At 39.5% G+C, this 13,581-nt stretch overlaps 1 protein-coding gene across 2 annotated transcripts in view; it reads right to left on the bottom strand.

Moving 5' to 3' along the window:
- Nucleotides 1-287: 287 nt before the first annotated feature.
- Nucleotides 288-13,581, bottom strand: part of PGCKA1 (PDCD10 and GCKIII kinases associated 1) — a 38,226-nt gene continuing 24,932 nt past the window's right edge. For both annotated transcript variants that reach the window (XM_079305544.1, XM_079305543.1), the window contains 2 exons: nucleotides 2,633-2,680; nucleotides 288-1,572 (listed from right to left, as the gene is read on the bottom strand). In XM_079305544.1, the coding sequence (XP_079161670.1) occupies nucleotides 633-1,572; nucleotides 2,633-2,664 (972 nt within the window). In that variant the 5' untranslated portion in view covers nucleotides 2,665-2,680 and the 3' untranslated portion in view covers nucleotides 288-632. The remainder of the gene's footprint in view (nucleotides 1,573-2,632; nucleotides 2,681-13,581) is intronic.

The following is a 13,581-nucleotide window of genomic DNA, read 5'->3' as shown; positions in this document are numbered from 1 at the left end:
TGTTTTAAGGAACTGAAGCAGCAACACTTGGGGTATCAAACAGAGTCAAGGGAGAGGAGAAATGATGTTCTCATTCTAATGCCAGGTGCACATGCACAGATTTAGGCTTAATCCATAATGGGACCATAGCCATGGTAAAGTTCAGTCCAAGCTGCCTTCCCTATTTCATAGATCATAGAACTTTGGCTCATTTGTGTAGTTTTTTTTCTGTGAATGATGAAAATACATGGTTTCGAACTTCATGACTTCAATACTCCCATTTTAAATAATGGGTGCTTTGTGAACTGGAACATGCAGTGTGCACAGACCCTCATGAGGAAAAAAAGGAAACACTTGGGTGAATCCAGATGAGGTGGGTGTACAACTGAGTATTCTGTGTGGAAGAAATTATGCTTTACCCTCATGTTTGGGCCACAGAGAAGAGTATTACCATTAGTCAAGGAAGCACTTCTGTACCTCAGGCAGTAGAAATTAAAAGGCTGTGTAAAACAGCTCAGCTGAAGGGACTGAGGTTTAGTCCCAACTGCTTTTTTTATATATGCTGTTCATAGCAGCTCTCCATGTGTGCTGCATGTTCATATTGATCCAGAAATACCATCTGGATCTTACCCAGTGTATTAAAAAGAAACCATCTAGTACTCATCCTCATCTTCCAGGTCTTCTCCTGCTGTTGCAGCGTCCAGTGCAGCCAGAGCTGCTGCAATTTCTGCATCTTCCTCCTCAATTCCTCCATTGATATCTTTATGGTTGGTGTGTGTGAGTGCCTGTGCAACTTTGGTAACAGCCACTGCAGTGATACCACCAGTAAGGCTCTCACTCAAACTGGCAGAGTCAGTTTTAAAAGGTTCAATACTGCTCTCTTTCACAGGCAGAGGTGGGATTACATGAAGGTCCTGGTCCTGTATTGCTGAAGCACCAGTGTTTTGATCTGAATGTGCACAGTTGACTGAAAAGCTGTCTTTTTCAACATAGTTCCCAGTTTGATTGCCATTTTGGGGATAATCAATCTCTGGCAGTCTTATGGCATTGTTTTCTGTCTCCAGTATTGAGTTTCCTTTGAGAAAGAGTGTGTCTTCTGCAGTCTGGGAGTCTGGAATACTGTTAGGCACATTGTTGGCTGCCTTGCTCTGACTGCCTGTGTCTAGATCAAGTTCTTGTCCAGACCTATTTGATTTGGTGCAAAAGTTTCTATTGCTGGCTGAAGAGGCCTCTGACTGGCTGGAGGTTCCCTTTTCACTGGTTTCATTCACTGGGCTTGTGTAGGGGTTGAGCATGGAGTGCTGAGCACAGGAGCTGCCACCATTGACTGCAGCATCAAGCTTTGCAGCACAATTTACAAGGCCATCCTCATGAGAATAATTGCCTCTGTGATTCAAGAGAGTTTCTGTTGTACTGTTTACTGGATTTTTATTTTCTGTTTTGTTTACCTCATCCTGGAGTTCATTTTTGGGTTCTTCATTTCCACAATTTTCTTTGAATTTGGATTTATTGCTGCCTTGTTCCTTGTGTTTATAGCTGTTTACTTCATGAATGCATCCAGATGATTGTACTTCTTCTGGATCAATGATATAGCTGGAGTAAGGAAAATTTTTAAAGAAAATGTTACTTAAGATGTTAATCAGTATAATCAGTAAAAAAAGATTAAACTTGCTTTTTAACCTGAAGGCCTTGAGGAAGGAGTGTCACTGAACTTTACCTTGGGTCCTGAGAATGAGTTAAACTGAATGGAAATGCTGAATATGCTGTTGGCTGCTGTCTCCTGGGACTGATCATAACTCACTCCTGTAGTGAGATTCACCAGGAGCATGAGGAGCAGATTGGACAACGGTGCACTGGTCATGGCTTGTTTCCAGCCTTTTTAAAAGTTTTCTCTGGGGAGCTAATTAGCCAATGAGTAGTCATAACATGGATTGTTAGTTAACGTGTACTCATATAGCTGCTAAAATATCTTCCATTTTTTCCTGGTGTTCTTCTTTCAAGTCTTTAGTCCTTTTTTTTCCCCCTCCCACTCCTGATTCATCTTCTTCCTCTTGCTCTGTAGTTTCCTTGACTTATCACTCCCAGGGTCTCTCTTTTCCTTATCTTTCTTTTTTTCTCTCATAGCACCATTTTTCCCCAGTTTCTTATCTGTTCTGCAGAAGTGGCCAAAAGAAGTAATAACCCTCAAGTGGGGCTGAAGTGTGGTCTTTATAAAACTAGCTAATTCTCCTTTCTAGGGAGACTTTTAATATGGGAATTCTTCCCTCAAATGACTACATTTAACAGCTATGATGGAAGCAATGAATTTGTTCATTTTCATTGCTTGGGTGAGAGGGAGGATCTGACATAGTGTGTGTTCCTTATTCTGCTGAATTGAGGGAAGCTCATGCTGCCTAATTCAGGAAAAAAATTTACTAAAGAAGGGTCTTTAACACAATTCCTCTTGTGGGATAGGAATTATAAAAGTGGATCTTAATTATGGTGATTTTAAAGGACTTTCATAGGAAATCTGTATGCCTATGCTTAAAGATGTAAATTGTGAGAACTCCAACTTTTTACAGTGGCTAATTAAAGCAATAGGTATGGGGGAGCATAGACACATGGTTTAATGCTTTTCTTTTATTCAGTCTAAGCAGCTCTTGTTCTATTGTACCTTTGTATCATTTTGCAGCACCTGCACCCCATCTGGATTTTCCTTAATCTGAAAAGAGAGAAAGGGAGGTCGAGAGAGACAGAGTGAGTGAAGCATTATGAAATTGATATATGAGCAATTGCATTGAAAATGATGCTTATGTTTAGAATGGATTTGTTAGCTAAAAAGAAAGATGTCTACACAAGAATGGATGGAGTACTGTTCAAGGTCTTTGTAGGTTGTTTTCTTGCATTGGTAATGGTCTTTAACTGCGGAAAAATCTGGGGAAGAGTTTGACAATTCTTAGATAGTGATGTTCTTTCAGAGTAGTTTCCTAAGCAATTTTATGGTTTGGACAATTGTAAGTCAGTGTATTTGGTGTGAGTAGTTTGTTTGTTGTTTGTTTAGGCTTTTGTTTTTCCACTTGACACCTGTTGGTAAAGCTCTCTACCATAAATTTGCCCAGTTGTTTTTTGAAACAATAAGCTCTTAGCATCTACCATATCCTTTGCTCAGTAATTTCACAGACTAGCCTTGCCTGTGTGAAGAATCACCTGCTTTTGTTTGACTTGAACCTGTTTTTCACTAGTAGTATTTGGTGTCTCATAGTTCTGGTATTAGAAGAAGTAGTGACCAACATGTCCAACTGTCACCATAGTAGAGGTCCTGTACTGTCCCTTCAGTGCTCATCTATTTAAATGTTACCCATACTGGCATTGTTTTGTGCCTATGAACTGTGCTTGTGTTCTCTGAGTCTTCTTGCATGTTAACATCCTGTCCAAATGAAGTGTGGGATTACAAATGCAGAGTTCTTAAGGTGCTTTAAACCTGAAAGAATCTGGTTTGTTATTTCCTAATATCTTGTTTCTAGTCACTTGACCCTGTGACACCTACTGACACTGAGGTGACATTTTTGGGGAGCTGTCTCTTAGTGAAACGAAGACAAATTCCTGGATTGGGCATTTTGTTATAAGTAGTATGTTGCACCTCCATTTTACTACAGTAAAATTCCAGAGTGTCACTAGAACTAGCAGACTGTGTTTTGCTACACCATTGCCTGACCCAGTGAGATGCTAAGAACTATTTATTGTATGGTTCTTATGCCAAAGTCTATTGTTATGAGAAGAAATGGTTTGCTAATTTGGACCCTTGAAAACATTCTTGTTCTGAACCTAAACTGGTTGTTTAATATGTTTTTTCCATTGTTATTCAGGCTCTTTCTTCTCATGAGATACTCTACAAACTCCCATACCTTTGCCAATGCCTAAGGACAGCAGCTCACTTCCCATAAAACAAATTGATGAAGCAAGGTCAGGGTATTTTCTGGCATAATCTATTGGCAAAACAGCCAAAGAAAGTAGTATTGTTTTATTCTTCTTAGGTATGGCCTGAACTGCACACTGGCAATTATGCTTGTAGAAATGTAAATCAAAACTCTAAAATCTGAGTACTTCTGGTGTTAGCACTGAACTAAATACCTGCTGTCAGATGTCTCATTGTTGGAGATTCTAACAGCCTGCAGTCATTCACCTGGTTATAAGCAGCCTAGGTTATAGCTGCTTTTACCTGTGCTTTTTGTCTTTGTGCACAAATGAACTGTACTGGAGCAGAAATTTCAATCAGAACTAGCTACCTTGATGTAGCTGGGTGCTTTTGGAATGGCATTTAAGCCAGCTGCTTTGCTTCCTTTCTCTTGGTGCTGCTTCTCTCCCTGAATTGCAGTCTCCCACATCTCTGCTGGCTTTGTATGTACTGTGTGTTCTCATCCCATGTACCTCAGCAACAGCATAGCAGGAATTCTGATACAGGGTTTTTAGTCTGAAGAGGATTGCTCACTGAAATGCCTTCCCAGCCTTTGGCTTGGCTTTAAAGTTTATAGATTTGGTGTTATCTGACATTTCCTACTCAGGGCATTTTATTTACAGGTTTTGTGACTTTTTTTTTTTTTTTTAATAGGAAAAAATATTGCTTATAGGTTTTAAGCATTGGGAAGTCGTAATTGCTGGCCTTTGTCAAGATGTTTGTGATTGTCATAGAAGGAATTTATAAATGGAAATTATTGTTGTAGTTTTTACAGAAACCACTTTCCTGTTTATTTGTGTGTGTTTTTTTTTTTTAATTGCAGCTGCTGTTGGAATTATCTCTGCAGCTACTGCATTCTGCTTTTCCACTGATTAGTTACAACTGGATCTGTCCAGTGGCATGAATAATCTATTACATATGGAAAACAGTGTATGTTGTATTATCTTATGAATTATTTCACATCCCTGAAATAGGCATATAGTTTTACAATGTCACTGTTTCAACAATGCCTTTTGGTTTTTTTTACCCCTGCCCTTTCCTTCCATTTATGATAATCTTTCAAGTCAAGCTGGAAAATAATTCTGGGGAACAAATTGCTTTAATAGCATGAAAAGTCATGCTTTAATCCTACTTATCTTTAGATACTGAGCTCTAAAGACTTATGCATTGTGTGATGTTCATAGTTGCATTAATGGATAAATAATACTAATAAGCTGCTGTCTGGAGCAGCTTGAGCCAAGCAAGTGCTTGAAACAAAGAGCATTAGAAACTTCAATCAATGGATGATGATACGTTAACTAATACTGAATTTAGAAACATTGCATCCCTATTAAATATTTGTTCTGTCAGATATGCCATGCTGCTAAATTGTTGAGATAATGTCAGATAAACATGACATGATGTGGAATGCTGTCTTGTAGAACACTTTGGGAGCTATTTTCCCCCTGAAAAAAGGCTGCCTGTCTAAAGTGGCAGTAAAATCTGTGGCTCTAACATTCAGATTCTCAGAATTCAGGTCAAACTGCCATTAATCCTAGATATTATTCTTTCTTGACCATGAAATTTCTGGAGGCTTGTAAATGTCTGTCACTAGTTATTATGCATTTACTTAATCCTGAACACTATTACATCACCTGGTATTAAAGCTCTGCAAAAATTATAAGTAGAGGTTTTTTAGAAGTTTTTTTTTTTTTGATATGGACTGGACCACTTGGAGCATTTGCAAGAATGAGATGGAGCTGTTGAAGTAAAAGCAATAAAGGAGGCCTGGAATTAATTTTTTTTACTCTCCTAAATTTTGAACTTGAATTTTTCAGCTTTTGGTAGCTGCTGAATCTCCTCAAGTGTGTCTCTGAGCTTGTACCAGTTTCTACAAAATAATCATATTTTTGCAGTGTGACAGTGTAGAATAGTCTTGTGGTTTGCATATTCAGTATCAGTGTTTGTTTCATTTAAAGTTGTGATTCTTTTCTTCAGAGAAAGAAGTGGAAGAGACCCAGTTTTCTGTGTTTAACCCAGCCACCCCAGCAGACCTTTAGCTGACTGTGTCAAATGATAGTCTAGATAAAATGTGCTTGCAATGTATTAATTAAGGGTTCACAGAGAGGCAAGGAAGACCTGATGTTATGAAAGACTGACTTTCTTCTTTTAAAGCAATATGATACAGAAGAGCAACTTCTTAAAAAAAGTTGGAAAAATCTCACAATGGAAGGAGGTAGTAATTAGTGTCTGAGGAGAACAGGACACAAATCCCATCAGTGAAACAAATGCTGAAAAAAGGGAAGTGGTTAAAAACATTTATGGTGGGGCTTACTAAGACAGTGAGGTGGGACTTTCAAATGTGAGACCTTGGTGAAGAAAACAGGAATAATGTCCAACTCCAAACCCACAGGCTTGTGTTTCATGCCATGGTGTGCTTTAAGAGAAGTCTGCTTTTTTTTATCAGATTTGAGAGACACAAGGTATCTGACTTTAAATTATGTAATAACATAACTCATATTGTCTATTTAAACTGTGGCTGTGTTATGAGTAAATAAAAGGCAAACGAGATAATGTCATGAAAAGGGTAGAAAAATATTTTTGAGTCATGAAAAGAGTTTGGCACCTCTCTCAATATTCTTGGAAGTTTACATGGAAACAGAAAAAGGTCAATCTTATTTTTGTTCATGGTATATTTTTTCTTCTGTCTTGTTTTTTATTTTAAAATTCCTTTTAGACACTTTCAGGAGCACAGGCAGAAAGCTCAGGGAGACAATATTTAAATAGTTTCTGTAGTAGATCTCAAACAGACCAACTCTGACTTAGAATCATTATTTTTAATCCAGTCTTTTTTTTTATTATTATTTTTTTAGTTTGGCATTTTCATCCCACATACCCTGATGCTTCTGTTGTTTGGATTTTTACTCTGCTCCATCCTTTTCCCCCCTAGATTACCTTATCCAGTATGGAGGTTTTTCCTACATGGCTATTATCTGGGCTGATGAGCCTGAATGATGTATCTCCCTGGGGCCTGAGGCACCTCCTCCTGATGACTTTTTCCAGTGGAGACATCTTTCAGAGTTGATCCTGCCAGTATCTTCTCCATCAGTTTGCTGTGTTTTTGCCCTCTTCAGTGAAACCTGTTCATTCTGAAGATATTGCCCTGAGCTACCAGTCTCTTTGCAATGGACAGAAATCCTTGTTTATTAAAATAAAGTCTGTCTGCCTCACTAGTAACACAAACACAATTTATTTGTCGTTACATTTTTCCTGACATAGATGCCCAATTCTAACCAGCTAGGAGACATATGCATAGAGGCAAGTGTGGGAAGAGAAAGTGTTTGCATAGAAATATGTGCAGAAGAAATATTGTGAATGTGGGCTGGGAATAACCTTGGAGAGCTCTAGTGCTTGACAAGCTTCTCCTAACAGGAGGTGCAGTTTGCCTTCTGTGCTAAGCAGGCATTCACACCTCTCAGGAGATTTCAGAGACTGTCCTCAGCATGTGCTAGGTCTGACAAAGGCTCAGATGTGCCTGGGCTGGAGGAAGGAAGGGCAATGTCCATGCTCATTGTAGGGCAGGTGGATGACTCTAACTTTAAACTCTCTTTGAACCAGAACCATTCTATGGAACTGTGTTACTGAGGTGTGGAGGCAGAGGAATAAATGATCTGGATGACAGATAATATAAAAGAGGCACATGAAAACTGTAGGAGGAGTGGTAGAGTTCAGAGGTGCTATATTTAGACATTTAGAAAACTAGTAAACATACGGTAGAAAAAAATACCAGCCCGTGCTAGAGGGGAGAGAGAAAAACAGGGAAAACCATGTAAAGGAGAAAAGCTGAGGAATATAGCCACACACTGTGCAGGCTAATCACTACTATTGGATGAATATAATCTGTAAGAACTGTCTTACTTAAAATACAGAGAACACTCCAAATCCTGTGGGCTTTTTCCTGACTTTAGTCACTGTTTTGAGACCAGAGGGCCTCAGAACAGGTGCAGGCTTTGGGAGCAGGAGACCCCAAAATATCCTGGGCCCAGAATTATCTGAACAAGTTGATCTACTTGAAGATGTCCCTGCTCATTGCAGAGAGCAGGGGCTAGATCATCCTTTCTGACCCAAACAATTCTATTATTCTGTCATTGTCTTTAGAGAGCACATTCTGTGCTCCAGTTTTCACTGAGACCAGTACTTAGAGCTGGACCAAAATCTAATTTAATTTTTCCTGACCGAATCTTAATCTGGAAATTTATTTTAAATGTGCTTCAGGGAATAACTCAATTGACATATATAATTTAAAATAAATAAACTAAACTGAGGAACTGTAGCAGATCCCACCTCATAGGCTATTTTTGTCTGTCTGCTTTTTGCTAGCTGGATTGACTTCAGTCTTTTTGTTCACACTTTGTTAAAATGCAGCACTGAGGTGTTGTTCCTGCCCTCCTGCAGCCCAGCCCTAGTGAGATACCTGGCTGTGCCACCCTGCTGACAGAGCATGACCTGTGGATTGACCTTGAGTCACCCTGCAGCCTTTCCTATCTATGCTGCTCTGCAAGGAAAGAAGACTGTGCAAGTGCTTTTTCTGGTGCAACTTGCTCTCCTGTTTTGAGGGAGGCAGCTCTATATTTGGGAATAAGGAGTGTCAGTGTCTGACAGAAAAGGCCTTATGCTATCCAGCCAGCACAAGGTTATTGCCAAGGTTTTTGTTGGTTGTTCTGTTTTTCTTTATTTTACTGAGCTGAGGAGCTGCACAGGTCTGTCAGCCACTTTTATTCTCCACTGCGAATATTATTTTCTTACTGAACAGCTTGCATTCATTTTCTAGTACAGCTAACAGTGAAGACAGGAGGAGTTGACACATTGAGGCTCCTCAAAAATTTGCATAAAACTTCTTGAGCCACAGCCTAACTACAGTGGTGACTTACAGCTGTCTGTTCTGGATGTTTGGCTCCCATTACCACCCTCTGGTTGTTCCTTTTCAAATTGAACCCCTTGTTTTTCACAGATAAATATGATCAATGCTTGAATGCAAATAATTCATATACTGCTATCAATTCTTAAGGCTGTTAATGTACTTTTTAAGATTTTTTTTTTCCTTTCTCCCTAGCCAGGCTAAATCAAGCCTGTGGATTGTACATTGTAGATGGTGGCTTGATACTTTGCATTTTCATGACTAGAGTGTCAAAGTCCTGGGTTATATTACACACAGACAAAGTGTTAAGACAATGGCTAATTATTTCATTGAGGGAAGAATTTGATGTGTTCTGTGACATTCAAGACATGAAAGTTGATATTGGTTTTGTGCATGGGATTTAGTGATATAATTTAGGCTTCTTCTCAGTAAAGCCATGAAAGTAATTTAGGCTTGTAGTGTTTTCAAGGGGGAAAAGTGGCTTTAATCAGTCCAGTTACCAAAATCTGTGTCTCATTGATCAGAAGCATGTGCTGCTTGTTATATGGAAAATTGATGAAGTCTCAGTTACAGCCTCATAAATTTGGATGCTTTGTATTCTGACAGAGTAGTTATTTCATTACCAAGGAAGCAGGTCTGATATCACAAAATGTTTTTGCTTCCTCAAGGCAATACATAGTAGAATAACTGAATCCTTAAATGACAAATGTATGTGAGCAGTCATAGCAAGGGGCAAAGCAAACCAAGTGACACTTAAGCAGAATTGTTTCTAATTAGCAAAATCCCACACTTTTCCAGAGATTAAAAAGCAAAGTGATTTAAAGGTTCTGAGGGTTGGAAGACCTCTCCTCTGAAGACATTCTATAAAAGCTGGAGTTGTTCAGTCTGGAAAAGAGAAGGCTTTGAGGAGATCTTATTGTGGCCTTCCAGTACTTAAAGGGGGCTTATGAAAATGCAAAGAAACTTTTAACATGGGTAGATAGTGATGGGACAAGGCAGAATGGTTTTATACTGAAAAAGAAGAGATTTAGAGAGATGTTGGGCAGAAATTCTTTGCTCAGAGGGTGGTGAGGCACTGGAACAGGTTGCCCAGAGAAGCCATTCCACAAAATGTTCAAGGCCAGGTTGGATGGAGTCCTGAGGAACCTGATTTGGTGGGTGGCATCCCTGCCCATGGCAGGGGAGTTTGAACTACATAGTCCTTAAGGTCCCTTCCAAACCAAGCCTTTATATTATTCTATAAGTGTCAAATACCCATATAACAAATACTGTGCTTGACAGATGGGCCATCAATACAGCACAGCTAATCAGCAAAGTATGGCCTACTCAGCAAATAACTAGTGGGAGTATGCTACTATGATTTTAACTTTTATTTGTGTTGTGTCATCTGAAAAGGTATGCATGTATGAAGTGTTTATCCAGGAAATTTGCAATAGTAATAGTTGCCAAAATAGTTGACAGTTATTATGACCTTTGTGCCAAGATCACAACAGTAGCAGTTAACCCTAACTGCCATGTACATGGGATAGTACTATAATATAGTAAATTGTGTACTGTGTCTTTGGTGTGGTCATAACAGCATTCAGGCTGGAGTCTCCTAGCTGAGAGATGTGTCTACTGTGCAGGGGTCAATTATTGCTCCCTAATTGTGGGTGATGCTGTGACATTTCTCAGTTTAGGGGAAGAACATCCTGCCAGTGTGATGTCTGATTATGATCTGATGAGAAGCTGCTTTGGCAGTGGGGATGGTCAGAGTAATGGAAATATCTGTCTATATTTGTTTTCTCAAAATGCAGAGAAAAGGTCAGATTTAGTCTGCTCTGCTTACACTAGAAAAATGTGTGCTAATTATCTTACATAATGTGTAGTTGTACTGCCAAGAAATGATACCAGTATAGCTGGCAATGGCAGTACCTGCTAATTATTATGTGCCAGTGTGAATGCTTCTGCTGGAATGGGGAGCACCTGGGTTGATGCAAATGCAACATTAGAAACTGCTCCACTTCTTTACAGCTGCTCTGTTCCCATACCTCCAGGCATCTAGCTGTGTTTTTATCAGATCCTGATGGGTTTTCTGCTCCCACATTGCCTTTTCACATTCTTGCTTTTTCATGCAGCTGTTTTGCACCAAACTAAGAGGCAGGGAAGTTTGGGTGTTACCAGTATGCTTGAGCACACCTGCACTTGTTGTTTGTGGGTGTGTTGGCAGAAGGGAAAGGTAATGAAAAGTAGATGCTATCAGTTTTACAAAAGGTGTTCTATTTTGATTTATAGCTGTTGGTCACTGCCTAAGCTGATAATAATATGCATAGCTATGTTAAGTCCTGCTAGGCTCCTCCTCAAAATGTCCTTTTCAAACCAGTAAGGTCAGCCAGGTCTTCTACTTAGCCCTGGTGGCTTCCTGACTGTATTAGTCAGCGTATGAAGTGCCATGTTTTGTTCTCATCTACCTTGACAGTTTCAGGGTTTGTTTTTGTTGTTGTTGTTTTTAAGTTAGTTTGTTCTTTGTTTTGCTTTTAAGAAGTCATTCTTGTACTATTTCATTCACTGACTAGTAGCTCTGGTAGCTGTTGACTGTTTTATAAATAGTTCAGAGAATAAGGCCAGCTCACACAAATGTTGGACCTTTTTGTGAGTTGGATCTTGTTGCTGCAGCAGAGTGCCCTCGAGGGCACAAGAGCTATATCTTGGAGGTGATCTGAACATAAGATTTTTTCCCTATTATGCTCTTTGCAATAGATTTTGAATATTTATAAGATACTTAAAAGGAAATACATTCTCTCTGACTAGTTCCTCATCATTCACAGCACTAGGTCACAGGACATTTCCCTACCCTCATTATTTACTATACAAAATGATTGTTTTATTTTTAAAGAGTAAAAGGAAGAGTGGGGAAAAGGGTAAAACTCTCAAAATCATTAGCCAGTTTACATACAGGAAAACCAAATAAAGCTGGTAGAATAAACCTATTCATTTCCTCTTCAGCTAAGCTTGTTTTCTACAGTTGGTTTTACCAAACTTACATGGTCTAGTGTTTAAATTACTGAAGTTTGTTTCCTGTCTTTTAAAGTTATCAATCCAATAAATTATAATAGCTTGTTTAATAGTAGGGCCTAACACCCTGAGTTCTGTTTAGTCCCATATTGTATAGAGGCGAACAGAAATGTGCTCCTTCCCAAGGGATTCATGCCTGTGACAAAGCAAAAACTGGGCAAGCAGATGGTCATGTACATGTTAAAGAAACAATCAGCTGAGAAACTATATTTTAGTCAGTAACTGTGTTAGGCTAAGCCTGAGTGGGGATTTGTGTTTGGCAACACAAGCAGAGCCTCAAATTAGTTGTAGCCAATTTTTATGTAACAGAATGTCTGAAATGCCATTTCTCTTGAGAGGCTAAAGTGTGTGATCTTGTGCATCTCTGCACTTTCGAGGATGGATTCTTGGATCCTGCCCTTCACCTGAAGATCCTTGGCTGTATCCAATGTCTTTTTAAAGCAATTAGCAGAGAAACAGCTCTAGAATCTGGTCTTGAGGTGGTGCTGCCATGGGTCTTCATTTCACAAAGTTCCCTTGCTTATACTTTGCTCCTTTCCCAATGGCAGGCTTGAGCAGCCTGCTTCAGAGCTTGCCATCAATGATGTGATTTTGATTTGTGAGATATGTCTTAGAGACTGAGGATCAGACTGAGCTGGGGATTCTAATTTATGATGGAGTTTTCCAACTCTCTGAGTACTGTGTAAAGCAATCACTGCCTCCTTTGTGGTTTTGCCTGGGAGTTGATGTGGGTGCTGTCTTCTGGCCACTTTCTCTTAGATTTCCATTTACAGAATCAGATGATTTAAGCCTGCTTAAATATAGAAGTACTTTCTAGATATGTATTTTTTTCAACTGTGCATATATATATATAAAGGCTAATTTTTTTAGCCTCCTGTAATAATTCCATTTTTATTGTATCAGTTTTATGGATGCTCTTATCAATGAAAAATCCTACTTGGGACATTAGAAAAATCTAAAATGTCAGATGGTGAGCATGAAAGATGCAGCATTAGGATTGCTGTAGGATTCAGTCTGTGAGAAAAAACTTGACAAGCCAGAATGCTTCTTAAGTATATTCTGAGGTCATTTGTTCTGTTCAGCCTGGAGGAGACTGAGGGGAGATCTTATTGCAGTCTACAACTTCCTCATGAGGGAAAGAAGAGGAGCAGACACTGGTCTTTCCTCTGTGGTGACTCTGGCAGGACCCGAGGGAATGGCCTGAAACTGTGTCAGGGGAGGTTTAGGTTGGGTATTAGAAAAAGGTTTTTCACCCAGAGGGGGTTTAGGCACTGGAACCCAGGGAAATGGTCACAGCACCAAGCTTGACAGAGCTCCAGAAGCATTTGGAACAATGCTCTCAGGCACAGGGTGTGTCTCTTGGGGATGCTGCTGGGCAGGACCAGGAGTTGGACCTGGTGATCCTTATGGAGCCCTTCCTACTCAGCTTATTCTGTGATTCTTTTGCCAAGTCTTTTGTCAGACAGTGCTACTCCCTTGCAGCATAGCAGCACTCTGTACACTATGGAATCAAGATCTTTGTTGGCCCATCTTCTGGAAGCTGTTGCCTCTTTTATTTGCCTGTGAGTTCTGTGCAAAAATAATTTATTTGACTTCTGAAGAAATTTGGGGCCAAAGATAACAGAACCTTTAAAATATGCTGTTGAAAGACTTTGAATCTTTTGGTGACCTTGGTGAATAGAGGAAGATGGAAAAGGAGAGAGAGGTGGAGATCTCA

Source organism: Erithacus rubecula (genome assembly GCF_903797595.1).
Source record: "Erithacus rubecula genome assembly, chromosome: 5".
Classification (NCBI taxonomy): domain Eukaryota; kingdom Metazoa; phylum Chordata; class Aves; order Passeriformes; family Muscicapidae; genus Erithacus; species Erithacus rubecula.
Note: the sequence above shows the minus strand (reverse complement) of the source record. Positions and strands in the feature narration are given on the sequence as shown.